This window comes from Lithobates pipiens, unplaced genomic scaffold (genome assembly GCF_037356315.1).
Source record: "Lithobates pipiens isolate NorthernLeopardFrog02 unplaced genomic scaffold, aLitPip1_a1.2 Scaffold_1, whole genome shotgun sequence".
Classification (NCBI taxonomy): Eukaryota; Metazoa; Chordata; class Amphibia; order Anura; family Ranidae; genus Lithobates; species Lithobates pipiens.
This window is the reverse complement of record NW_027507685.1, coordinates 67,830,002-67,855,667: the sequence shown is the minus strand read 5'-3', so window position 1 is coordinate 67,855,667 and position 25,666 is coordinate 67,830,002. Positions and strand designations below refer to the sequence as shown.

At 50.6% G+C, this 25,666-nt stretch overlaps 1 protein-coding gene across 1 annotated transcript in view; it reads left to right on the top strand.

Annotated features, from left to right (window-relative positions):
- LOC143928102 (vomeronasal type-2 receptor 26-like) overlaps nt 1-25,666 on the top strand; it is a 51,463-nt gene that overhangs the window by 18,182 nt on the left and 7,615 nt on the right. Inside the window, exons 4-5 of the mRNA XM_077452771.1 lie at nt 527-589; nt 9,163-9,168. Coding sequence (XP_077308897.1) covers nt 527-589; nt 9,163-9,168 — 69 coding nt within the window. The remainder of the gene's footprint in view (nt 1-526; nt 590-9,162; nt 9,169-25,666) is intronic.

Genomic DNA, 25,666 nt, shown 5'->3' with positions numbered 1-25,666 from the left:
TCCCACATGAATTTAGCTCTAGTTTTGCAACAAATGATCACCCAGTGCAACGCCAAACATGTCATATTGCATACTTGTTTTTCAAGGGAAGATTAAAAAGTAATAATAATAAAGGTAACTTGCATCTAGTTAGAGTTCATGTAAATAAAATGAAGATTTTAATTTATTTGCTAGATTTTTTTTTAAACAGTGCTGGCATTAATTGTTGTGGGCCCCATGTTTGGTTATGTTAATATTATTAATATTGTTATTACAATTACATTTATTTAATACCAATTACACATAATAGCAAGAATACAACACAGTACTAACTATAGCAAAGTAGTAGTAGCATTAAAATCACATTGTTGTCTGTACCTTGCAGTTACACAGATTTCTAAAAATGGTCAATTTCACAAACACAATGGGAAAAGAGATCAGCTTTGCTGGTGATGAAATATCGACTTGGTATGACATTTATAATGCAGTTTATTTACCGAATCAAACAATTTTATCAATAAATGTTGGAAATTTTAACTATCACGAGGCACCTGAGAAACAGCTCACCATTGATACAGAGGCAATCATTTGGGAAAGCAATTTTACCAAGGTTAGTAAATAAACTACAATGATTTCTGTATCTTTTTTAATATATTTAGCATATCTGCATCTAGAGCCAGCCTATGGAGAATTTAGAGGAGTACAAAGAATGCAAATGTGCCAGGAGCCAGGAAGTCACATTACCTGCAGGCACTCGCTCTGAAAATCACATTACTTTACTATATACAGTATATATATATATATATATATATATATATGTATATATATATATATATGTGTGTGTGTACTGTAGATTTAAACAATGGAATTGATCGCATCCACTTTTCTTTCTTTTATATATTGTTTATGCAGGCTTATATATGTACAGTATATATTTAGAAAAAAAAAAAAAAATCAACATAATTTTATCACATTAAAGCAGACCTTACATGAAAATGCAAGGCCTGCCTATTTGTTAGCCTCAACCACCAGAAAAATTGTTAAGTAAAAGTTTAAAAAAAGCCAAACAGTCAAAACTTGCAAATGTTTAGAAGCTGCCAATGCCTATGATAAGTAAACATATACCATCTGTAGTGATCCTTGGTTTAACACTATATACTGCACAACTTTGAACAAATCTTTCTAACCATCTAGAAAATGCCATAGGTTTTCACACCCAGGCCAGCCCTTCTACCCATCTACCCTCCTCTTCTACCCTTCACTCACTTCCAACCTTCCCACCATTTTAATTTGTTTCCTTCTATTTCACCTATCTTTCAGGCTTTTCCTCTCTTCACTAAGAAAACACTGTTTTCATTATATATATATATCCATATTTACTCTTGCCTAATACCTAAAATAAATAAAAATTAACTTTGACATAGCGCCACATACATATTATGAACTAACACAAACTAACACAAACTGACATGGACCATTTAGCCCACAAATCTACATCAATAGGAAACTGCTTAACATATTTTCTGTTCAACACATTTTCATTGATGTTATGTGAGTATAATGCCGCGTACACACGATCAAACAATCGGGTGGAAAAGTCCGGCAAACTCAAGTCCGCCGGACAATCCCCCCGTGTGTAGCCTCCGGCATACTTTTTTGACCCGAAAGTATGGCGGACTTAGAAAGTAGTTTTGCACTCCAATCTTCCCGCCGGACTTGCATTTCGGCGGACAATCCGGCCGTGGGTATGCCAGTCCGCCGTACTCTTGAAATGAACGGACTTTTCCCGCCCGGAGAAAAGTCCGCTCATTTCGCGCGGTTCTCCAGGTAGGCGGGGACCGCGAAGGAGACGTCACTGGCCCCGCCACCTGGTATGGACATAAACGGGAACCCCAACGCCGAAAAAATCGGCGTGGGGTTCCCCCCAGGTTCACATCAGACCCTTGTCCGAGCACGCTACTCGGCCGGCCAGGAAAGGGGGGACGAGCGAGCGCCCCCCCTCCTGAGCCGTACCAGGCTGCGTGCCCTCAACATGGGGGGTGCCTTGGGGAAGGAGGGGCCGCGTGGCCCCCCACCCCAAACCACCTTGTCCCCATGTTGATGAGGACAAGGGCCTCTTCCCGACAACCCTGGCCGTTGGTTGTCGGGGTCTGCGGGCAGGGGGCTTATCGGAATCCGGGAGCCCCCTTTAATAAGGGGGCCCCCGGATACCGGCCCCCCACCCTATGTGAATGAGTATGGGGTACAATGTACCTCTACCCATTCACCTGTGAAAAAAAGTACAAAAAAAACACAACACAGGGTAAAAATAGTTTATTGCACAGCTCCGGGGGTCTTCCGTCTTCGGGGGTCTCCTCGCCGGACTCCTCCACTATCTTCTGCTAGCTCTTTTGCTAGCGGAGGAGCCCGGCTTTCTTCCTCCCTGTCGACCTCTTCTTCCGACCTTGGGGGTCTTGTCCCCCTCTTCTGGGGTCTTGTCCCCCTCTTCGGTTCTTCTGCTGGGCCACCGCGCCTTCTTATAGCTCTTTTACAGGCGGTGGCCCAGCAGAAGAACCGAAGAGGGGGACAAGACCCCAGAAGAGGGGGACAAGACCCCCGAGGTCGGAAGAAGAGGTCGACAGGGAGGAAGAAAGCCAGGCTCCTCCGCTAGCAAAAGAGCTAGCAGAAGATAGTGGAGGAGTCCGACGAGGAGACCCCCGAAGACGGAAGACCCCCGGAGCTGTGCAATAAACTATTTTTACCCTGTGTCGTGTTTTTTTTGTACTTTTTTTCACAGGTGAATGGCTAGAGGTACATTGTACCCCATACTCATTCACATAGGGTGGGGGGCCGGTATCCGGGGGCCCCCTTATTAAAGGGGGCTCCCGGATTCCGATAAGCCCCCTGCCCGCAGACCCCGACAACCAACGGGCAGGGTTGTCGGGAAGAGGCCCTTGTCCTCATCAACATGGGGACAAGATGCTTTGAGGTGGGGGGGCTACGCGGCCCCCCATTCCCCAAGGCACCCCCCATGTTGAGCGCACGCGGCCTGGTACGGCTCAGGAGGGGGGGGCGCTCGCTCGTCCCCCCCTTTCCTGGCCGGCCGGGTAGCGTGCTCGGTCAAGGGTCTGATGTGGACCTGGGGGGAACCCCCACACCGATTTTTTCGGCGTTGGGGTTCCCCTTTAAGTCCATACCAGGTGGCGGGGCCAGCGACGTCTCCTTCGTGGGCCCCGCCTACCTGGAGACCCGCTCGAAATGAGCGGACTTTCCTCCGCGTGTGTGGGCGAGTCCGTTCATTTCAAAAGTAGGGCGGATAGTACGGCGGACTTAGTACGCCGTATTAGTCCGCTGAAAAAGTGCCGTGTGTGGGCAAGTAGCCCGTTCGGAAAGTCGGACGGACAGTCTGGCGGGAAGTCCGCCAGACTATGTCCGTCGAATAGTCCGCTACGTGTGTACGCGGCATTAGGCTGCAAAGCATGTGTATACAAACAGTAGGATCCGCCAAGTATACCAGATTAACAATACAGATATATAACATTCATGGTGTACATTGGGTTCCAACAAGCATAACAGTGTTCAGAATTCAGTGTGTATATATCTTGAGCCAACAACAGCATTGTATATCCATTAAAGATCCTTGATGTCCCAATCTGAACTAATAATCAGTGTGGGGATAGAGTGTTATAACATTGCTACCCTCCGGAGGTGCTATCCCTAGGAAAGCAAATATTGGAATACAGAATTATCTGGGACTTTACATATACCTTCACAGATATATTAAACAATAACACATGAATTATACAAATGTAACAATTTTATTTAAGGTATCACAAAATATTAAAAGGGTTTGTTTTAAAAACATATCCTCAAATCAGTTGTCCAGGGTCCTGGCCTTGGGATCCGATATAGTCAAAAATAGCGAAAAATAAAGTGAAAATGAAAAATGAAATGAAAATAGTGAAAACTCACTTCGTCAGGGCGTCAGATCCTGTTAAATAGTGCTATAATAATGTACAAAGAGTGTAAATAAGACAATAATCATTGAATGTCATATTACATTACATGTTATATGGCATATTGCCTCACAATTGCTTAACAACTGATATAATGAAAATAATCTCAACCATTAGTCTCTCTCTTTTCCTCCTTTCTCTTTCCTTCATTTCCCTCCCCTCCCCTGGACACTCATGAATATGTCCTTTAATTCACTTGTTAGTGTTTGTTATACCCAGGGAGGTAAATGTAAAGTCCCAGACAATTCTGTACTCCAATATTCCCAATCTGAGTCAATACACCTAGTGCTCAAAGGGTCAGAGGTATACCATAGGAACCAAAGATGGGTCATCAGAAAGAAGAAAATAGAAAGGAAAGGGGGTCAATGGTGAAAAGGGTAGTAAAGGATGAGAGGTATAGGAGAGAGTGGCAAGGGAAATCCAATAGCATTCTCTGAATATGACTATAGAGAGCAATTCAAATCTGGGGATAAAAAGTGCTTTAAATATCCAAGAATGAAAACCAACCCAATTTATAACTAGATTTTAAAGTATAGTTCACATGGAAGGGCAATGCATAATACAAACAAAAAGTAAATTTACAGGACAATTTACAGCTAGCCTGCAAAATACATAAATAAAAAACAAACTGACACTAACAATTTATATTAACAACGGAGGGTTTAGTTGCACACATTTGCACATGTACAGTATGCGGAAGCTGCACTGCCATGCCAGAACTCTTCTGTAAGGTGTGGTCCTAGCTCCTAAATATGAGAACCTCCAAGTTAGAGCGTATATAGCAGTGGGAAAATTAAGGGCAGGTATGTTTAACTAAACCCTCTTTTGTTAACGCAAGTTGTTAGATGTAGTTAATTTCAGTTTTTTTTTTTTTTTGCAGGTTAGCTGGTAAGTGTTAATATAGTGCAAAGCACTTCCCATGTGCCCCTTACTTCAAAAGTTATGCCGCATACACACGAACGGAAAAAGCTCTGATGGCTTTCCCGACAGAATTCACATGGGAGTCCGCTCAAGCTGTCACACCAAATTTCAACCGTCAAGACGGCGGTGACGTACAACACATACAACAGGACTAGAAAAGGGAAGTTCAATAGCCAGTAGCCAATAGCTTCCGTCTCCTAGTTGAATCTGAGCATGCCTGAGTTTTTGTGCATTGGAATTGCATACACATGATCGGAATTTCCCATAGAAACTTTTTCCATTGAAAAAATTGAGAATCTGCTCTCAATCTTTTGCTGGCGGAAATTCGGACAGCAAATTTCCGGTACACACAGTCGCATTTTCCGACGAAAAGCTCCCATTGGTCTTTTGCTGGCTGAAATTCTGACCGTGTCTACGCGGCATTAGCTTTAAATTGGGGTGGTTGTCATATGTGGTAGCACATTGGACGCCTTCAGCTGTCACAGTGCTCTTGCCAGGCTTCTAATATATCCTTGTTCCTTTAAGGAAAAATGGGCTCCCTCCAGACATACCTGCCTTCAATTTTTCCACTGCTATAAATGCTCCAATTAGGGGACTCTAATTTAGGAGTCAGGAACACAGTTTACAGAAGATCCACATATATTTGCACATGTGCATAGCTAAAATCTCTGTTTTTAATGTAAAATTTTAGAGTATCATTTTGTTTGCAGGTTAGCAGGTAAGTGTACTTTGTATTGTAAAAAGTACTTTAACCTAGGTTCATATATGTTATCAAACGTGACTTGAACATGGTTAAAGGTTTTCAGGGGCTTTTTTTAGGGGTTGATTTACTAAAGGTGAATAGACTATTTGCTTTACAAGAGAACATACACTTTACAAGGGAATATTCCCTTGGCCTAGTGAATGTGGTAAAAAATACCCAATCACGTGCAAGGAAATTAAAAACTGTATTTTTGTATTTTTATTTGCACATGATTGTTTCCACCTCATTAACTATACTAGGGGGAAATTCCCTTGCACAGTGAAAATTCCCTTGCAAAGTGAACAGCCTATTTATCTTTTATAAAATAACCCCTAACCCCCCTGAAAAAGAAGCCCTCCAGTGACATGCTGTCATCACTGAAGGCACTCTTCTTCCTTCTGGTGATAAGAATGGCCGAGCTGGTGATTATGTCACTCCCACGCATGGGAATCACTGCTTATGTCACGGCCCTGAAGGACTGGCACGGGTTTGCCGTTTTTTCAGACCGCATACAACGGTGACGTCATCAGCTGCATCTAAAGTAAATATCTCCTAAACAGTGCATGTTTAGGAGGTAGTTACTGTACCTATAGGTAAGCCTTATTATAGGCTTACCTATAGGTAAAAGTCATACAAGAAAGTTTACTTCCACTTTAAAAAGGGCTTTGCAGAGATCATGTCTATTTGATTCCCCAGTTTTTTAACAGCTGGGCACAACCACCAGATGTATAGAAAGGTAACTGGTTCACTATAGCCTCTGAAGTAGGGAGAGGGGGAGACAAGATCCAGCTAAATTGTGCTCATCATGAAGGTACCAAACATGCCTAGAAAAAAAATGTATGTTTTTCCAGAGCATACACATTGCTGGAACAAGATTTAGTGGTTTACCAAATTTGACGAAAGTCCTCCACTTTGATCAACGTTCCCAGTTAATTTTCCTAATGTAAGGAGGGACTGGAGAAATACAGCCCTAGCCAAACGTTTCGAAAATGACACAAATCTTAATTTTCACTAAATCTGCTGCCTCAATTTTAATGATGGCAATTTGCATATACTCCAGAATATTATGAAGAGTGATCAGATGAATTGCAATTAATTGTAAATTTGTCGTTGTTCCATGAAAATTAACCTAATCCACCCCAAAAAAAAAAAAATTCCATTGCATTTCAGCCCTGCCACAAAAAGTACCAGTTAACATCATGTTAGTGATACTTTTTTTCCCCTTAATATTTCTTTATTAAATGTTTTCATCATTACAGACCAAATGAACATTCTTATTGGGGAATATAGCACATATCTCAGTATTAAACTAATACAATTCCATTATTTCCAAAACATCACATAAGGTCAAACCAAAGCAAATTTCTGAAATATTTGCTTTCTTTTTCTATGGCCCCTTTCACACTAACGTCCCGTTCAGGCCCGCCTGTCAGTTTTTCAGGCGGACCTGAACGGGTGCTCCATAGAGCTCTATGGAGCGTCGGATGTCAGCGGTGACATGTCCGCTGACATCCGACCCGCTCCGATCCGAAAAAGTGTGACGGAGGAAAAAGCTATTTTTCCATCCGTCTGCGGATCGGATCGGGTGACGACGGGCACTGCGGTCCGTCGTCATCCGATCTCCCATAGGGGAGAGCGACGCTGTGACAGGTCCGTCCCTGCACAGTGTGCGGAGACAGACCTGTCATCTCCCTGCTCAGCGGGGATCGGCGGAGTGATCCCCGCTGAGCAAACGGACATCCACGGGGCGGATCAGAACTGATCCGCCCCGTGTGAAAGGACCCTTACACATATCAGCTATACAACATAAAAAGCATTATAAACATATACAAATAATAACAACAGATACACAAACATACAATCAAAACAAAGAAAATAAAACCCACACTCGTACAAATAAATAAATCAAGCAACTAATCCAATACTCACATGATGTCATGAGCTATATACCTATGTCTATGAGAAAAGTTACTACCGCAGGTGGAATAATTCACACCTTTCCTATCTACCCACTGATATGGCCCTCCATCCCCATTTTCCTTCTGAAACCATACTTCCTATTGTAAACTGCAATTGATCACACTACAAAGGAACAACAAAAGCCAATGAAGATGGGGCCAACCCTGGGGCCAATATCCACGGTTTCCACAGTTTGTTTAAGTTATTAGGTATGCTCCTATTACAATAGTTTTTTTGTTCCTTCAGAAAGTTATCATTTAGCCATTCCTCAAATGAGAGTAATAGGAGGCATCCATTTTAAGGCAATTAACGTGCTATAAACAATAGTCTCTTTATCAAGATAACCCAATAAGCACATCTTAGGATCCATATCAATATGAGTATAAAAAAACATCATTAATTGTAGTCACCACCTCTCACCAGTAGGGATGAGCCGAACACCCCCCGGTTCGGTTCGCACCAGAACTTTCGAACGGACCCCAAATTCGAACGAACTTTAGAACCCCATTGAAGTCTATGGGACTCAAACGTTCGAAATTAAAAGTGCTAATTTTAACGGCTAATATGCAAGATACTGTCCTAAAAAGGGTTTGGGGACCTGGCTCCTGTCCCAGGGGACATGGGTCAATGCCTAAAATGTTTTTAAAAATGTCAGTTTTGGCGGGAGCACTGATTTTAATGATGATTAAAGTGAAAAAAAAAGTGAAATATTCCTTTAAATATGGTGCCTGGGGGGGTGTCTGTAGTATGCCTGTGAAGTGCCACGTGTTTCCCGTGTTTAGAACAGTCCCTGCACAAAATGACATTAAACGGAAATAACACCATTTAAAACTGCTTGCGGTTTTAATGTTATATCTGGTTCCTGCAATATGGTTAAAAATCATTGAGAAAAATGGCATGGGTAGCCCTCTCTGCCCATTACCAGCCTATTTGAGTCTTGTACGCATATTAAGGGGAACCCTGTACCCATATTAAAAAAAGGAAATGCGTGTGGCCCCAGGCCCTATATACTCAGAACAGCAGTATACAGGCGGTGCAAACAAGACAGGGACTGTGTAGGTTTGTTGTGTTAAGTTGAATCTGTTTGTAATTTTCAACTGGTACATTTTTAAAGTGTAGCTCCAGTCAAAAAAACTATTTTTAAGCTTTTTGGAAAACATAGGGAAGGGTTATCACCCCTGTATAATTTGTTTTGTCGTCCATCTTTTTTCATCTCACTTGCTGTTGTCTCCTTCCGTTTGCAAGTAAGGTCCGGTTCACACAGGGGGCGACACGAGGCGACACGACTTGCCGTGCCGCGACCTGACAAGTCGCCCCCGTTCTGTACTACGGAACCGTTCTAAGAGGAGTGACTCGAGGTTCCTGTACTACTTTTGGATGACCTCGGGGCGACTTGCATTGACTTCTATACAGAAGTCATTTGCAAGTCGCTGCTGAGGTCGCGGCGCGTCAAGTCGTGTCGCCTCGCATCGCCCCCTGTGTGAACCGAGCCTAAGAGATGTTTGTAAATTGGATGTTTGAAAGTAGGGGCCTGCCCTATATGCTCTGCAGAAATGGCGGAACAAGGTGTTGGTTTTGCCACAACATTGTAAGCCCTCAAAGTGACTCTTGGTGGGCGCTGGAGCGCCCTGCTGTGAACGATTATATCAAGAATTGTAATTACATGCCATTGTTGAACAGTGGTAGAAAAATTGACCTTTGGTGGTTGTGGTGCTGGTGCCACAACACTATAAGTCCTCACCGTTACTCTGGGTGGGCACAGGAAGGGGCCCTCCTGTGAAATATTATATCAAAAATTGTAATTACATGTCCCTGTTAAACAGGGGCAGAAAAATTTGGCCTTAGGCACTGCTGCTGGTGCCACCACACTGCAACCTCTCCCATATACTCTAGTTTTATTGCAGGAATTAGCCCTGCTGCAAAGCATTGCATCAAAAATTGTAATTAAACGCCCCTGTTAAACAGGGGCAGAAAAATTGGGCCTTAGGCACTGGTGCTGGTGCCACCACACTGCAACTTCTCCCATATACTCTTGTTTGATTGCAGGAATTAGCCCTGCTGCAAAGCATTGCATCAAAAATTGTACTTAAATGCCCCTGTTAAACAGGGGCAGAAAAATTGGGCTGATGGCATCAACCAGAACCAGAAATGTTCTTCCAACATATCAGTGGAGGAGGAAGAGGATAGACAATCAACATAACAGGACAGTCACTCAGCATCAGCATAGGCAGTCTTAAAGGGATGTGATATTTCAAAAAAAATTATTCTGTTACATCAGCTTCAGGTGCTTGGTAGCTGTGGGTGATCCAAGACTGATTCATCTTGATGAAGGTCAGTCGATCAACTGATTCGGTGGACAGGCGCACCCTGTGATCGGTAACAAAGCCACCAGCAGCACTGAAGGTGCGTTCCGAAAGAACGCTGGATGCAAGACAGGCCAGTAGCTCAATTGCATACTGTGCAAGCTCTGGCCAGTGATCCATCCTCAAGATCCAGTAAGCCAGAGGATTTTCGGTGGGAAAGGTGTCCAAGTCTGACCTTGCCCCTAGGTATTCCTGCACCATGTAAATCAGACGCTGGTGATGGGTGCTGGAACCGATCATACCTTGGGGCTGCGGACTAAAAAATTGTCTGAAAGCATCAGTCAGACGACCACCTTCTCCACCGCTCCTTATGACCGATGCCTCAGCAACACGTTGTCCAGGACCAGGAGTTTGTAACCTCCCAGTCTCTGGGAACGCGTTGCACAGACCTTTCTGCAAGGCCTCCCGGAGATGTCTCATCCTCTGCTCCCTCTGCGATGGCAAGATAAGGTCGGCAACCTTACCCTTGTACCGTGGATCAAGGAGAGTGGCCAGCCAGTAATGGTCCCTCTCCTTGATCCGAAGAATACGAGGATCCTTCCGCAGGCTTTGCAGGATCAGGGAGGCCATGCAGCGTAGGTTAGCTGAGGCATTCGGTCCGGAGTCCTCTGGGTCACTAAGGACAACATGATCCGCAGCTACCTCCTCCCAGCCACGTACAAGTCCACGTGTTTCTTGGGACTGTAAATCATCCCTACAAGACTGCTGCTGCTGCTGAGTGCCAGCCTCCACCTCCATGCTGACACAATCATCCTCCTCCTCCTCCTCTTCCTCCTCCTCATCCTCTTCCTGTGTGATGGGTGGCACAGCAGGAACACTGTCTGGATAAAGGGGGCCTTGAGAGGCAAGGAAGTCCTCCTCTTCCTGCCTCTGTTCTGCCTCAAGTGCCCTGTCCATTATTCCACGCAGCGTATGCTCCAAGAGGTGGACAAGAGGTACAGTGTCACTGATGCATGCACTGTCACTGCTCACCATCCTTGTGGCCTCCTCAAACGGTGACAGGACAGTGCATGCATCCCTGATCATGCCCCACTGGCGTGGTGAGAAAAAACCGAGCTCCCCTGACCCTGTCCTGGTGCCGTAGTCGCACAGGTACTCATTGATGGCCCTCTGCTGCGTGTGCAGCCGCTGCAGCATGGCCAACGTTGAGTTCCATCTGGTGGGCATGTCACATATAAGGCGGTTCTTGGGCAGGTTCAACTCCTTTTGGAGCTCAGCCAGCCGAGCACAGGCATTAAACGATCGGCGGTAATGCACAGAAACTTTCCTGGCCTGCTTCAGGACATCCTGTAAGCCGGGGTACCTGCCCAAGAACCGCTGCACCACCAGGTTAAGGACGTGAGCTACACAGGGCACATGGGTCAGTTGTCCCTGTCGGAGGGCGGAGAGGAGGTTGGTGCCATTGTCACAAACCACCATTCCTGGCTTAAGCTGGCGTGGCGTCAACCACCTCTCGGCCTGCCCCTGCAGAGCTGACAAAACATCCGCCCCAGTGTGGCTCCTGTCCCCCAAACAAACCAGCGCAAGCACGGCATGGCATCGTTTTGCCTGCGTACTTGCGTAGCCCCTGGAACGCCTACGAAGCACCGCTGGTTCTGAGGACAGAGCACTGGAAGAGGCCATGGAGGAAGAAGAAGAGGAGGGGGTGGAGGAGAGAGGTGTGTCACAACCAATAGTAGCATTTTGGAGGCGTGGTGGCGGAACAACCTCCAACACTACTGCACCTTGTCCTGCATCCTTCCCAGCTGCCAGAAGAGTGACCCAATGGGCCGTAAAAGACAGGTAACGTCCCTGTCCATGCCTGCTGGACCATGAGTCAGCGGTAATATGCACCTTACCACTGACCGCCCTGTCCAGCGAGGCAAGGACATTGCCTTCCACATGCCGGTAGAGAGCCGGAATCGCCTTCCGTGAGAAAAAGTGGCGTTTGGGGACCTGCCACTGAGGAACCGCACATTGTACAAACTCACGGAAGGGGGCCGAGTCTACCAACTGAAAAGGCAGCAGTTGAAGTGCTAGCAATTTAGCCAAGCTAGCATTCAACCGCTGGGCATGTGGATGGCTGGGAGTGAACTTCTTTCGCCGGTCCAGCAGCTGGGGCAGGGACATTTGCCTGCTATAATCGGACGTGGGTGTCATGAACCAGATGTGACCAGAACTGTGTGACTGCGACAGAGTGAACCAGACACAAATAAGTGAAGGTAAATTTATTAAGCAAACGCATATAAATGTGAACACACCACCAATACGAACCAAGTGAACAACCAAACAACCAAACAGTAAATAAACCAGCATATGTAACAAAAGGGAGTACCGGAATCGTAGTCAAGCCAGGCCGGGGTCATAAATAGGAGGTCAGCAGATGGGGGGACAAGGAGAAGGGAACAGGTACAGGAGGCAGGATGCAGGGATCAGGTAACAGGGATCAGGTAACAGGGATCAGGTAACAGGTGACAGGTAACAGGTGACAGGTAACAGGTGACAGGTAACAGGTGACAGGTAACAGGTGACAGGTAACAGGTGACAGGTGACAGGTATCAACAGGCTGCAGGTCAGGGCTCAAGGACAATACCAAGGCGAAGTGTATATGAACTTGCCGGGTATTTATAATGGCTGCTGTCAGTCATGTGACGCCTGACTGCAGAGGGCAATACCTGCTCCATACTGCCAGGATCCCTCCGCTGGTGGACACCAGTACTGCGGACCAAAGATGACATAATTCCAGCAGGAGACACCTGCTGGTGGATCGCAGTACTGCATGCCAAATGATTGATATTACCAGCGGAGGGAACCTTTCCTGACAGTACCCCCCCTCAAAGGAGCGACCTCCGGACGCTCCAACTAGCAGTTGCTGGGGAAAGTCCACTGCGTCAAGCTGGGCTATGGGCAAAGTCACATTAGGTTGGGTAATGGACACTTCAAGCAGGGCAGCAGACAGAACCACATCGGACCGGGAAGCTGGCACATCGGGCTGGAAGGCGGGCAGCGGCACGTCAGGCTGGAAGGCGGGCAGCGGCACGTCAGGCTGGAAGGCGGACAGCGGCACGTCAGGCTGGAAGGCGGGCACATCAGGCTGGACAGCAGGCACATCAGACTGGAAGGCATCGGACTGCAAGGCCGGGACATCAGACTGGAAGGCGTCGGACCGCGAGGCCGGGACATCAGACTGGAAGGAATCGGACTGCAAGGCCGGAACATCAGACTGGAAGGCATCAGACTGCAAGGCCGGAACATCAGACTGGAAGGCATCAGACTGCAAGGCCGGAACATCAGACTGGAAGGCATCAGACTGCAAGGCCGGGACATCAGAATGGAAGGCATCAGACTGCAAGGCCGGGACATCAGACTGGAAAGCATCAGACTGCAAGGCCGGGACATCAGACTGGAAGGCATCAGACTGGAAGGCCGGGACATCAGACTGGAAGGCATCAGACTGGAAGGCCGGGACATCAGACTGGAAGGCCGGGGCATCGGACTGGAAGGCATCAGACTGGAAGGCCGGGGCATCGGACTGGAAGGCATCAGACTGGAAGGCTGGGGCATCGGACTGGAAGGCATCAGACTGGAAGGCCGGGGCATCGGACTGGAAGGCATCAGACTGCAAGGCCGGGGCATCGGACTGGAAGGCATCAGACTGGAAGGCCGGGGCATCGGACTGGAAGGCATCAGACTGGAAGGCCGGGGCATCGGACTGGAAGGCATCAGACTGGAAGGCCGGGGCATCGGACTGGAAGGCATCAGACTGGGAGGCCGGGGCATCAGACTGGAAGGCATCAGACTGGGAGGCCGGGGCATCAGACTGGAAGGCATCAGACTGGGAGGCCGGGGCATTAGACTGGAAGGCATCAGACTGGGAGGCCGGGGCATCAGACTGGAAGGCATCAGACTGGGAGGCCGGGGCATCAGACTGGAAGGCCGGGGCATCAGACTGGAAGGCATCAGACTGGGAGGCCGGGGCATCAGACTGGAAGGCCGGGGCATCAGACTGGAAGGCCGGGGCATCAGACTGGAAGGCATCAGACTGGAAGGCGTCGGACCGCGAGGCCGGGACATCAGACTGGAAGGAATCGGACTGCAAGGCCGGAACATCAGACTGGAAGGCATCAGACTGCAAGGCCGGAACATCCGACTGGAAGGCATCAGACTGCAAGGCCGGAACATCAGACTGGAAGGCATCAGACTGCAAGGCCGGGACATCAGACTGGAAGGCATCAGACTGCAAGGCCGGGACATCAGACTGGAAAGCATCAGACTGCAAGGCCGGGACATCAGACTGGAAGGCATCAGACTGGAAGGCCGGGACATCAGACTGGAAGGCATCAGACTGGAAGGCCGGGACATCAGACTGGAAGGCCGGGGCATCGGACTGGAAGGCATCAGACTGGAAGGCCGGGGCATCGGACTGGAAGGCATCAGACTGGAAGGCTGGGGCATCGGACTGGAAGGCATCAGACTGGAAGGCCGGGGCATCGGACTGGAAGGCATCAGACTGCAAGGCCGGGGCATCGGACTGGAAGGCATCAGACTGGAAGGCCGGGGCATCGGACTGGAAGGCATCAGACTGGAAGGCCGGGGCATCGGACTGGAAGGCATCAGACTGGAAGGCCGGGGCATCGGACTGGAAGGCATCAGACTGGGAGGCCGGGGCATCGGACTGGAAGGCATCAGACTGGGAGGCCGGGGCATCGGACTGGAAGGCATCAGACTGGGAGGCCGGGGCATCGGACTGGAAGGCATCAGACTGGGAGGCCGGGGCATCGGACTGGAAGGCATCAGACTGGGAGGCCGGGGCATCAGACTGGAAGGCATCAGACTGGGAGGCCGGGGCATCAGACTGGAAGGCCGGGGCATCAGACTGGGAGGCCGGGGCATCAGACTGGGAGGCCGGGGCATCAGACTGGGAGGCCGGGGCATCAGACTGGAAGGCATCAGACTGGAAGGCCGGGGCATCAGACTGGAAGGCATCAGACTGGAAGGCCGGGGAATCAGACTGGAAGGCATCAGACTGGAAGGCCGGGGCATCAGACTGGAAGGCATCAGACTGGAAGGCCGGGGCATCAGACTGGAAGGCCGGGGCATCAGACTGGAAGGCATCAGACTGGAAGGCCGGGGCATCAGACTGGAAGGCATCAGACTGGAAGGCCGGGGCATCAGACTGGAAGGCATCAGACTGGAAGGCCGGGCATCAGACTGGAAGGCATCAGACTGGAAGGCCGGGGCATCAGACTGGAAGGCATCAGACTGGAAGGCCGGGGCATCAGACTGGAAGGCATCAGACTGGAAGGCCGGGGCATCAGACTGGAAGGCATCAGACTGGGAGGCCGGGGCATCAGACTGGAAGGCCGGGGCATCAGACTGGAAGGCATCAGACTGGGAGGCCGGGGCATCAGACTGGAAGGCCGGGGCATCAGACTGGAAGGCCGGGGCATCAGACTGGAAGGCATCAGACTGGAAGGCCGGGGCATCAGACTGGAAGGCATCAGACTGGAAGGCCGGGGCATCAGACTGGAAGGCATCAGACTGGAAGGCCGGGGAATGAGACTGGAAGGCATCAGACTGGAAGGCATCAGACTGGAAGGCCGGGGCATCAGACTGGAAGGCATCAGACTGGAAGGCCGGGGCATCAGACTGGAAGGCTTCAGACTGGAAGGCCGGGGCATCAGACTGGAAGGCATCAGACTGGAAGGCCGGGGCATCAGACTGGAAGGCATCAGACTGGAAGGCCGGGCATCAGACTGGAAGGCCGGGGCATCAGACTGGAAGGCATCAGACTGGAAGGCCGGGGCATCAGACTGGAAGGCATCAGACTGGAAGGCCGGGGCATCAGACTGGAAGGCATCAGACTGGAAGGCCGGGACATCAGGCTGGAGGGCGTCTGGCTGGAAGGCCGGGACATCAGGCTGGAAGGCGTCTGGCTGGAAGGCCGGGACATCAGGCTGGAAGGCATCAGACTGGAAGGCCGGGACATCAGGCTGGAAGGCGTCTGGCTGGAAGGCCGGGGCATCAGGCTGGAAGGCGTCTGGCTGGAAGGCCGGGGCATCAGGCTGGAAGGCGTCTGGCTGGAAGGCCGGGGCATCAGGCTGGAAGGCGTCTGGCTGGAAGGCCGGGGCATCAGGCTGGAAGGCGTCTGGCTGGAAGGCCGGGGCATCAGGCTGGAAGGCGTCTGGCTGGAAGGCCGGGGCATCAGGCTGGAAGGCGTCTGGCTGGAAGGCCGGGGCATCAGGCTGGAAGGCGTCTGGCTGGAAGGCCGGGGCATCAGGCTGGAAGGCGTCTGGCTGGAAGGCCGGGGCATCAGGCTGGAAGGCGTCTGGCTGGAAGGCCGGGGCATCAGGCTGGAAGGCGTCTGGCTGGAAGGCCGGGGCATCAGGCTGGAAGGCGTCTGGCTGGAAGGCCGGGGCATCAGGCTGGAAGGCGTCTGGCTGGAAGGCCGGGGCATCAGGCTGGAAGGCGTCTGGCTGGAAGGCCGGGGCATCAGGCTGGAAGGCGTCTGGCTGGAAGGCCGGGGCATCAGGCTGGAAGGCGTCTGGCTGGAAGGCCGGGGCATCAGGCTGGAAGGCGTCTGGCTGGAAGGCCGGGGCATCAGGCTGGAAGGCGTCTGGCTGGAAGGCCGGGGCATCAGGCTGGAAGGCGTCTGGCTGGAAGGCCGGGGCATCAGGCTGGAAGGCGTCTGGCTGGAAGGCCGGGGCATCAGGCTGGAAGGCGTCTGGCTGGAAGGCCGGGGCATCAGGCTGGAAGGCGTCTGGCTGGAAGGCTGGGACATCAGGCTGGAAGGCGTCTGGCTGGAAGGCCGGGACATCAGGCTGGAAGGCGTCTGGCTGGAAGGCCGGGACATCAGGCTGGAAGGCGTCTGGCTGGAAGGCCGGGACATCAGGCTGGAAGGCATCAGACTGGAAGGCCGGGACATCAGACTGGAAGGCCGGGGCTTCGGACTGGAAGGCATCAGACTGGAAGGCTGGGGCATCGGACTGGAAGGCATCAGACTGGAAGGCCGGGGCATCGGACTGGAAGGCATCAGACTGGAAGGCCGGGGCATTGGACTGGAAGGCATCAGACTGGAAGGCCGGGGCATCGGACTGGAAGGCATCAGACTGGAAGGCCGGGGCATCGGACTGGAAGGCATCAGACTGGAAGGCCGGGGCATCGGACTGGAAGGCATCAGACTGGAAGGCCGGGGCATCGGACTGGAAGGCATCAGACTGGAAGGCCGGGGCATCAGACTGGAAGGCATCAGACTGGAAGGCCGGGGCATCAGACTGGAAGGCATCAGACTGGGAGGCCGGGGCATCAGACTGGAAGGCATCAGACTGGGAGGCCGGGGCATCAGACTGGAAGGCATCAGACTGGGAGGCCGGGGCATCAGACTGGAAGGCATCAGACTGGGAGGCCGGGGCATCAGACTGGAAGGCATCAGACTGGGAGGCCGGGGCATCAGACTGGAAGGCATCAGACTGGGAGGCCGGGGCATTAGACTGGAAGGCATCAGACTGGAAGGCCGGGGCATCAGACTGGAAGGCATCAGACTGGAAGGCCGGGGCATCAGACTGGAAGGCATCAGACTGGGAAGCCGGGGCATCAGACTGGAAGGCATCAGACTGGGAGGCCGGGGCATCAGACTGGAAGGCATCAGACTGGGAGGCCGGGGCATCAGACTGGAAGGCATCAGACTGGGAGGCCGGGGCATCAGACTGGAAGGCATCAGACTGGGAGGCCGGGGCATCAGACTGGAAGGCATCAGACTGGAAGGCCGGGGCATCAGACTGGAAGGCCGGGGCATCAGACTGGAAGGCCGGGGCATCAGACTGGAAGGCATCAGACTGGAAGGCCGGGGCATCAGACTGGAAGGCATCAGACTGGAAGGCCGGGGAATCAGACTGGAAGGCATCAGACTGGAAGGCATCAGACTGGAAGGCCGGGGCATCAGACTGGAAGGCATCAGACTGGAAGGCCGGGGCATCAGACTGGAAGGCATCAGACTGGAAGGCCGGGGCATCAGACTGGAAGGCATCAGACTGGAAGGCCGGGACATCAGACTGCAAGACATCAGACTGGAAGGCCGAGACATCAGGCTGGAGGGCGTCTGGCTGGAAGGCCGGGACATCAGGCTGGAAGGCGTCTGGCTGGAAGGCCGGGGCATCAGGCTGGAAGGCGTCTGGCTGGAAGGCCGGGGCATCAGGCTGGAAGGCGTCTGGCTGGAAGGCCGGGGCATCAGGCTGGAAGGCGTCTGGCTGGAAGGCCGGGGCATCAGGCTGGAAGGCGTCTGGCTGGAAGGCCGGGGCATCAGGCTGGAAGGCGTCTGGCTGGAAGGCCGGGGCATCAGGCTGGAAGGCGTCTGGCTGGAAGGCCGGGGCATCAGGCTGGAAGGCGTCTGGCTGGAAGGCCGGGGCATCAGGCTGGAAGGCGTCTGGCTGGAAGGCCGGGGCATCAGGCTGGAAGGCGTCTGGCTGGAAGGCCGGGACATCAGGCTGGAAGGCGTCTGGCTGGAAGGCCGGGACATCAGGCTGGAAGGCGTCTGGCTGGAAGGCCGGGACATCAGGCTGGAAGGCGTCTGGCTGGAAGGCCGGGACATCAGGCTGGAAGGCGTCTGGCTGGAAGGCCGGGACATCAGGCTGGAAGGCGTCTGGCTGGAAGGCCGGGACATCAGGCTGGAAGGCGTCTGGCTGGAAGGCCGGGACATCAGGCTGGAAGGCGTCTGGCTGGAAGGCCGGGACATCAGGCTGGAACTCCGGCTCTGGCACTCCGGGCTGGGACAGATTGGTAGGTGTGGAGGCAGGTTGGGTTAATGGTAAGATCATTTTGGTTGGGAAAAACTTTCGCTTTTTCTTTGGCTTAGCTACTGAAGCTCTGTAGGTGACTGCAGGACTGTAAATAAGGGGTGCAGCAGACTGGAAAGGAGGATTGTGATATGGCAGAGAAGAGGTACCAGTAGCTGGGGAAAGAACTTGTGGGTTAGTAGACAGCGGAGAGGAGGCAGGTGATTTGAATGCAGGGTAAGTACAGGGAGCAGAGACTGGATAGGAGTATTTGGTTGGGAGCAGCGTGTACTGGGCTGCAACTGAGGTTGACATGGCTGATGGGGAAACATACTTTTGGGTAGGCTCATATCTGATGGCAGAGGTGGATTGTTTGGCTGGGGCTGATTGCACTATGTCAGACCATGCTGAAAGTAAGGGTTGTACAAACTGAAGTTTTAGCCTCCCTGTCTAACAAAAGACTGAGCAGATACAATGCACTCAGCAATCACCTGTGGGGAACAGGCTGAGTAGTGTTCACGAAAATCAGAAGGATCATCTTCAAAAAGCCATACTAAAGATACAACCTGATTCATATCAAAAGGAGGAGTGAAATCATCACGGCCATCTGGGATACAGGGCAGGGCTAGCTCAGTACAGATCTTTATCAAAGGCTGCACCTCCCCAAACAATATATAACCCTGATCAACCAGGGATTGAGCCAAACGCATAGCTGCAAACAACTGGTCACTAGACCATCCTTTCAAAGCCTGGCGGCAATAATCACCACTCTCAGATGCCAGCAGAGAAAGATAAATGATCTCATCAGCATTCATGTTTGCAACCAAACTAAAGCAAATGGTTCCCCTGTGCAGCCACTTCTGGTCAGGAATGGCCTTGGTATTCTGTCATGAACCAGATGTGACCAGAACTGTGTGACTGCGACAGAGTGAACCAGACACAAATAAGTGAAGGTAAATTTATTAAGCAAACGCATATAAATGTGAACACACCACCAATACGAACCAAGTGAACAACCAAACAACCAAACAGTAATTAAACCAGCATATGTAACAAAAGGGAGTACCGGAATCGTAGTCAAGCCAGGCCGGGGTCATAAATAGGAGGTCAGCAGATGGGGGGACAAGGAGAAGGGAACAGGTACAGGAGGCAGGATGCAGGGATCAGGGATGCAGGGATCAGGTAACAGGGATCAGGTAACAGGGATCAGGTATCAGGTATCAGGTATCAGGTATCAGGTATCAGGTATCAGGTATCAGGTATCAGGTATCAGGTATCAGGTATCAGGTATCAGGTATCAGGTATCAGGTATCAGGTATCAGGTATCAGGTATCAACAGGCTGCAGGTCAGGGCTCAAGGACAATACCAAGGCGAAGTGTATATGAACTTGCCGGGTATTTATAATGGCTGCTGTCAGTCATGTGACGCCTGACTGCAGAGGGCAATACCTGCTCCATACTGCCAGGATCCCTCCGCTGGTGGACACCAGTACTGCGGACCAAAGATGACATAATTCCAGCAGGAGACACCTGCTGGTGGATCGCAGTACTGCATGCCAAATGATTGATATTACCAGCGGAGGGAACCTTTCCTGACAGTGGGTGTACCGCTAGCAGAGTTCCCGGAAGCACTTGGCTGTGACACACCTAATTCTACACCTTCATTCCTCTCAGAGTAGGTTTCAGAGATGACTGAAGGTCTAGTGGGGTTGGAGATGCCAGCTGATGAGGAGCAAGGAGAGGTCCGCTTTGTTCTTTGGTGTGGGTCTTTGAGGTACGCTTGCCAACGAGCTGCATGGCAGGTCAACATATGTCTGGTCAAGCATGTGGTGCCCAAGCGGCTGATGTTTTGGCCACGCGAGATACGCTTGAGGCATATGTTGCAAATAGCAGTGGTGCGATCTGATGCACTCGTCTCAAAAAAGGCCCACACCAAAGAACTTTTAGAATAACGCGCAGAGGCAGCGCCCTGCACAGGCGGAGCTCTGCGGTGTGATTCAGTCGGTGTGCTGACCCTAAGCTGGCCCCCGGAGGGCATCCTGCCTCGTTGGACATGTGCCTCCTCCTCCTCCTCCTCTCTCCTTCCAGGCACCCACATGGAGTCAGTGCCCTCATCATCCCCTCCCTCTTCATCGCTGTAGCAAACCTGGCAGTATGCTGCAGCTTGTGGAACATGACTGGCAGATTGCTGTCCTTCTTGAGCATCCCCTCTCTCTGCGCTCACGCTACTGCCTTCCTCTAGCTGAGTGTCATCATCAGAGCCCACAAAACACTGGGCATCCTCCTGGAGCATGTACCCAACACTGTGCTCAAAGAGTTCAGGAGACTCCTCAGGAGGACGTGGTGGGTCTAGGGAAGGAGTCACTGATGATGACATTGAGAGGAGGGAAGACGATGCGTTGGCAGCTGTTTTGCTAGTACCCTGAGACTGGGTGAGAGAGGATGAGGAGGATGAAGAGGGCTTGGTCATCCACTCTACCAAGTCGTTGGCATGTTGCGGCTCAACATGTCCAGCTGCCGAAAAGAAGGACAAGCGTGTCCCATGGCCACCTGCTGATGACAATGCACAGCATCCACGACCAGCACTGTTGTCTCTAGACACAGAGCCTGCTTGCCCTCTTTTATCGGCTCGCGCCTGTCTGCCTCTCCTTGTTGGCCTTCCAGACATGGTAATGGCCTGAAGGGAGTTGGGTAAAAAAGCAGTTGGGTAGTGTATATTGTGCTAGAGGCACACAACACCCACTAACTCCTGCAGATGCCTTTATTATAGAACACCAGAGATAAAGGGGTATATACAGATGTATACTGTGCTGTGCTGGAGGCACACACAACTTCCAATAACTCCTGCAGATGGCAGGTGGGCTCAAATAGAGAACAGCTATGTAGGTGGATATAGCGGTATGTACTGGGTACAGAGCACGCAGACAGCACGCACTAGCTCCTAACACTACTGACTGCAAGCTGTATTATAAAAGATAGATCACTAGCTATATAGGTGAGGTGAATATAGCGGTGTATACTGCGGTCAGGGCACGCAGACAACAACCACTACACAACAGCAAGATCGAAAATCGGCCGAAAACGATCGGTGTGTACTGTGTTGAAGGTACACAGAACACCCACTGCTTCAGACGCCAACACACTACACAAGGCCGCCGCGCTGGCGGCCTTATATAGTGTGGGGCGTGCACTACACAGCCTGAGCTATGATTGGCCACAGGCATCCTGCCTGTGGCCAATCATGGCTCTCCTCGCTGCTGGCGCTGCAATTGGCCAAGCATGCGGGGTCACAGTGCATGCTTGGCCAATCATGAGCCAGCAGTGCACTGCGCCATCGCAGTGCATTGTGGGCCGTGAGCGCCACACGAATTTGGCGCAAACGGACCAAAATGTTCGGACTTCGCCGAACGGACGAACAGCCGATTTTTTTTTTTTTTTTTTAAAAAGCCCATGGCGTGCAAACACACCCAAAAAACTTCCACCAGGTGCATAAAAAAAGTGCACACACATAAAGAGTGAAACACTAAAAAGTGCAGACGGGTGCCTGATGTCCTCCAAAAGAAGGACCATACCCTGATCCCCCGGGGCGTTAGGCTCCAGACGGGGACTGAGGTACCAGACTCAACAAGTGGTCCCCGGACGAAACCGGAAGACCTCCTTTCCCCGGGAGGACTGCCGAAACAGAACCTCCTAGGTACTTGGTACTGTGGGGGCTTCCCCGAAGGTAGGCCCCCCCTCATGGAGATTGGACCAAGCCAAAAGGCCTATGTCCGCTCTCCCAGAGACTTTCAGGATTGGTCCGAGGACCGACACCCTACTCATCAAACGTGCAGTGACAGACTGTGACAAGACACACACAAATAAAATAAATAAAAAGTGAGGAAGGGATAGTGAAGAGGAGAGTGAAAAGTGGCCATTGTGCAATACAATGACGGACGAACAGCCGATGTTCGAGTCGAACGTATGTTCGACTCGAACACGAAGCTCATCCCTACTCACCAGTATCTAACCAATTTAGGACACTTTCACAACATATGTATTAGATCAGTGGGAGACTTTTGGCACCATGGGGAATCACGCCTACCCCACTTAAATAAAAATACCGGTGTTCTATATACCCTATATATTATGAATAATTGAGACAAACATTGTGCAGGTGATAATGAAACTAAAGACACCCAAAATTCCAAAATTGTTTGCCAGACATCATCTGAAATATCCCCTAGGTCTAACTCCCACCCTCTTCTACCCGAGATGAAATAATGCCTTTTTTCCTCAGTCACTAATGCTAATAAAGTTAAGAGTGGCATCGATCTTATTACTATATTTTCCCCTTTAAACTGAGACTGTACTGCATGCCGTAATTGTAGATGTTTAAAAAAATTACAATGAGACCATTTAAAAGTTCCTTGCAGACCCTGAATGGAGCGTAGAACGTTATGTGAATAAAGTTGGGATATATATTGTAAAACCCCTGGGAACACCAACACTCGAATCCTTCCAATTTACATAGTTCTTTATAATGCCTATTCCCCCAAAGTGGTGAGTACTCCGAGGCATGGGCGTCCGCAGATAAAGACAAGGGGGGTCAAGTGCCCCCCCTGGAATCAGCAAGGTGTCTACACACAGACGCTGGTGTCCGTGAGCAGTCCTTGCAGGCACGGCAGGGAGGAGAGGGGGCGCCAGATTGTGAGCTGCACTATGCTCATAACACTCAGGAGAAGCTCTTGAGTAACTTGCCCAGCTGTCACATTACCTCTGAACTCTGATACAGCCGCACACTGAACTGAGGCTGTGCTTGCCTCCTTCTCTGTAGCTGCAGCCGTACCAGACAGGAGAAGGACTATTCTCCCAGGTTTGGCTGCTGTCCAAGTCAGAGTGATCACAGTCAGAGCAGCAGTGAGGGTAGGCGGAGCAGCAGTGAGGGTGGGCGGAGCAGGAAGATAAAGTTCACTCAGTAGCCACTGTCCAGCCCAACAGTCACCAGAGCTCACCCCAGACCATCTAATAAGTTCCTGAAGCCATGGAAACTGCCATTAAGGTTAAGTGCTAAATGATATTTGTAGAACAAGCTGGGTTAGTGTCAGCTTGTTCTGTGCCATGGTCTGTCTGTAATCACCAGTGCTTGCAGATTACTGTTTAATTATCAGTATCCAGCAACTCTTATAAGACCCCAGACCAGGACAATTATACTACTTTCCAGGCTCATCACAAATCTGTAATGGACATTTTAGGCTAACTAAAGAAACCCAACATTAAGCGCAGTTTGGAATCTTCGCCCTGGTCACCAGATAAACTTGTCCTGGCACTGGAAGCGCTGCAAGGTCAGTGTCACTGGACACAATAGGAGACAGTAGCATTTGTATGGCCACAATAGGAGTTATACAGTATGGGCAGAATATCATCTTTATGCTATTGTGCCTATATGTATATGCTGTTACACCCATATAGAGGTACACCAGCATGTATATGGGCTCAAAAGCAGCTATATGGGTACAACAGCATAAAGATGCTATTGTATCCATACAGATTTTAAAATCTCCACTGTCTTAAGCCAATGGTGCACCATGCAGGTGTAGTTTTTTTGTAATTGATTGATTGCCTAATTGCATGTTTATTTATACCTTCACTTGCTGTGGTCGGTCTCAGCATATTTTGCATGTGGCTCAGATCGCCACAGCAAAACCAGGTACACTCTCTCCCCCAAAAAGTGCCAAATGTGGCAGTGGAAGGGGGGAGGGTGCAAACAAGTGGAGCTTCCCCTTTTGGGTGGAGCTCTGCTTTAACACTGCCACAAGCCACCAATAGGGAGGGTAGATTGAAAGTAGAATTCCAGCTTGCGCTAGCCTTAAAAACGGACCCCTGCCCCCTTACCCCTAACACCTATGCGGACTAACCTATTTTCAGACTGTTCCAGTCTGGTCATGTTCTCTCACTTGTGTGATCCAGCAGCATATGCAAGGGAGAGGAGGGAGCACCAATAACAACTGTGACATGGGAACCTATGGGTGACATCACCTCATTAGGCTTGATTAGCCGTTGCCAACCGCTTTCTCACACTACCAGACCTTAAAATTATGCCCCCCCTCCCCCCCGAAAAAAAGACGCCCATGCTCCGAGGCCCCTAAAATTTCATTATACTTCTTATTTCCTGCCAGACCCCATTCATAAGTGTCAATGTTGGACCTTTACAGGTATAAGAGAAAGTTCCAGATTCCAGCCAAGCCAGAAGATTGTAAGAACAACAATTACTTACAATAGGGCCAACAATTCAACAATGATATTGGGCGGGTAGATTTCAGAGCCAAAGGGTCCTTTCCTGGTTTTGGTAACAAAATGATACAGGCATCACCCATAGAGTCTGGAAGCTTAAATGATTCTAAAGCCTAGTTAAAGCGGGGTTCCACCCTAAAGTGGAATTTCCACTCATCGGAACCCTCCCCCCTCCGGTGTCACATTTGCCACCTTTCAGGGAAGAGGAGGGTGCAGATACCTGTCTAAGACAGGTATTTGCACCCACTTCCGGGCATAGACTTCCACGGGAGTCTATGCTGTTTCCTGTCCCATCGCGCTGTCTGCTGGGACACACATGGGTCCTAGAGACAGCACGGACCATTCCCATTGTGCTGCGTGACTCGCGCATGCGCAGTAGGGAACCGGGAAGTGAAGCCGCAACGATTCACTTCCTGATTCCCTCACCGAGAATGGCGGCAGCAGCAGCCGAGAGCCGAGCAATCGATCGGCCTCGGCTGCAGACATCCCTGTACCCTGGGACAGGTGAGTGTCCATTTATTAAAAGTCAGCAGCTGTAGTATTTATAGCTGCTGTCTTTTAATATTTTTGTTTTCAGTGGAATCCCTCTTTAAGGACTTTTAACAGTTCTGGAAGCAAAACATCCCCATATTGTTTATACATTTCTGATGGTAGACCATCAATACCCAGGGCTCTATCATTTGG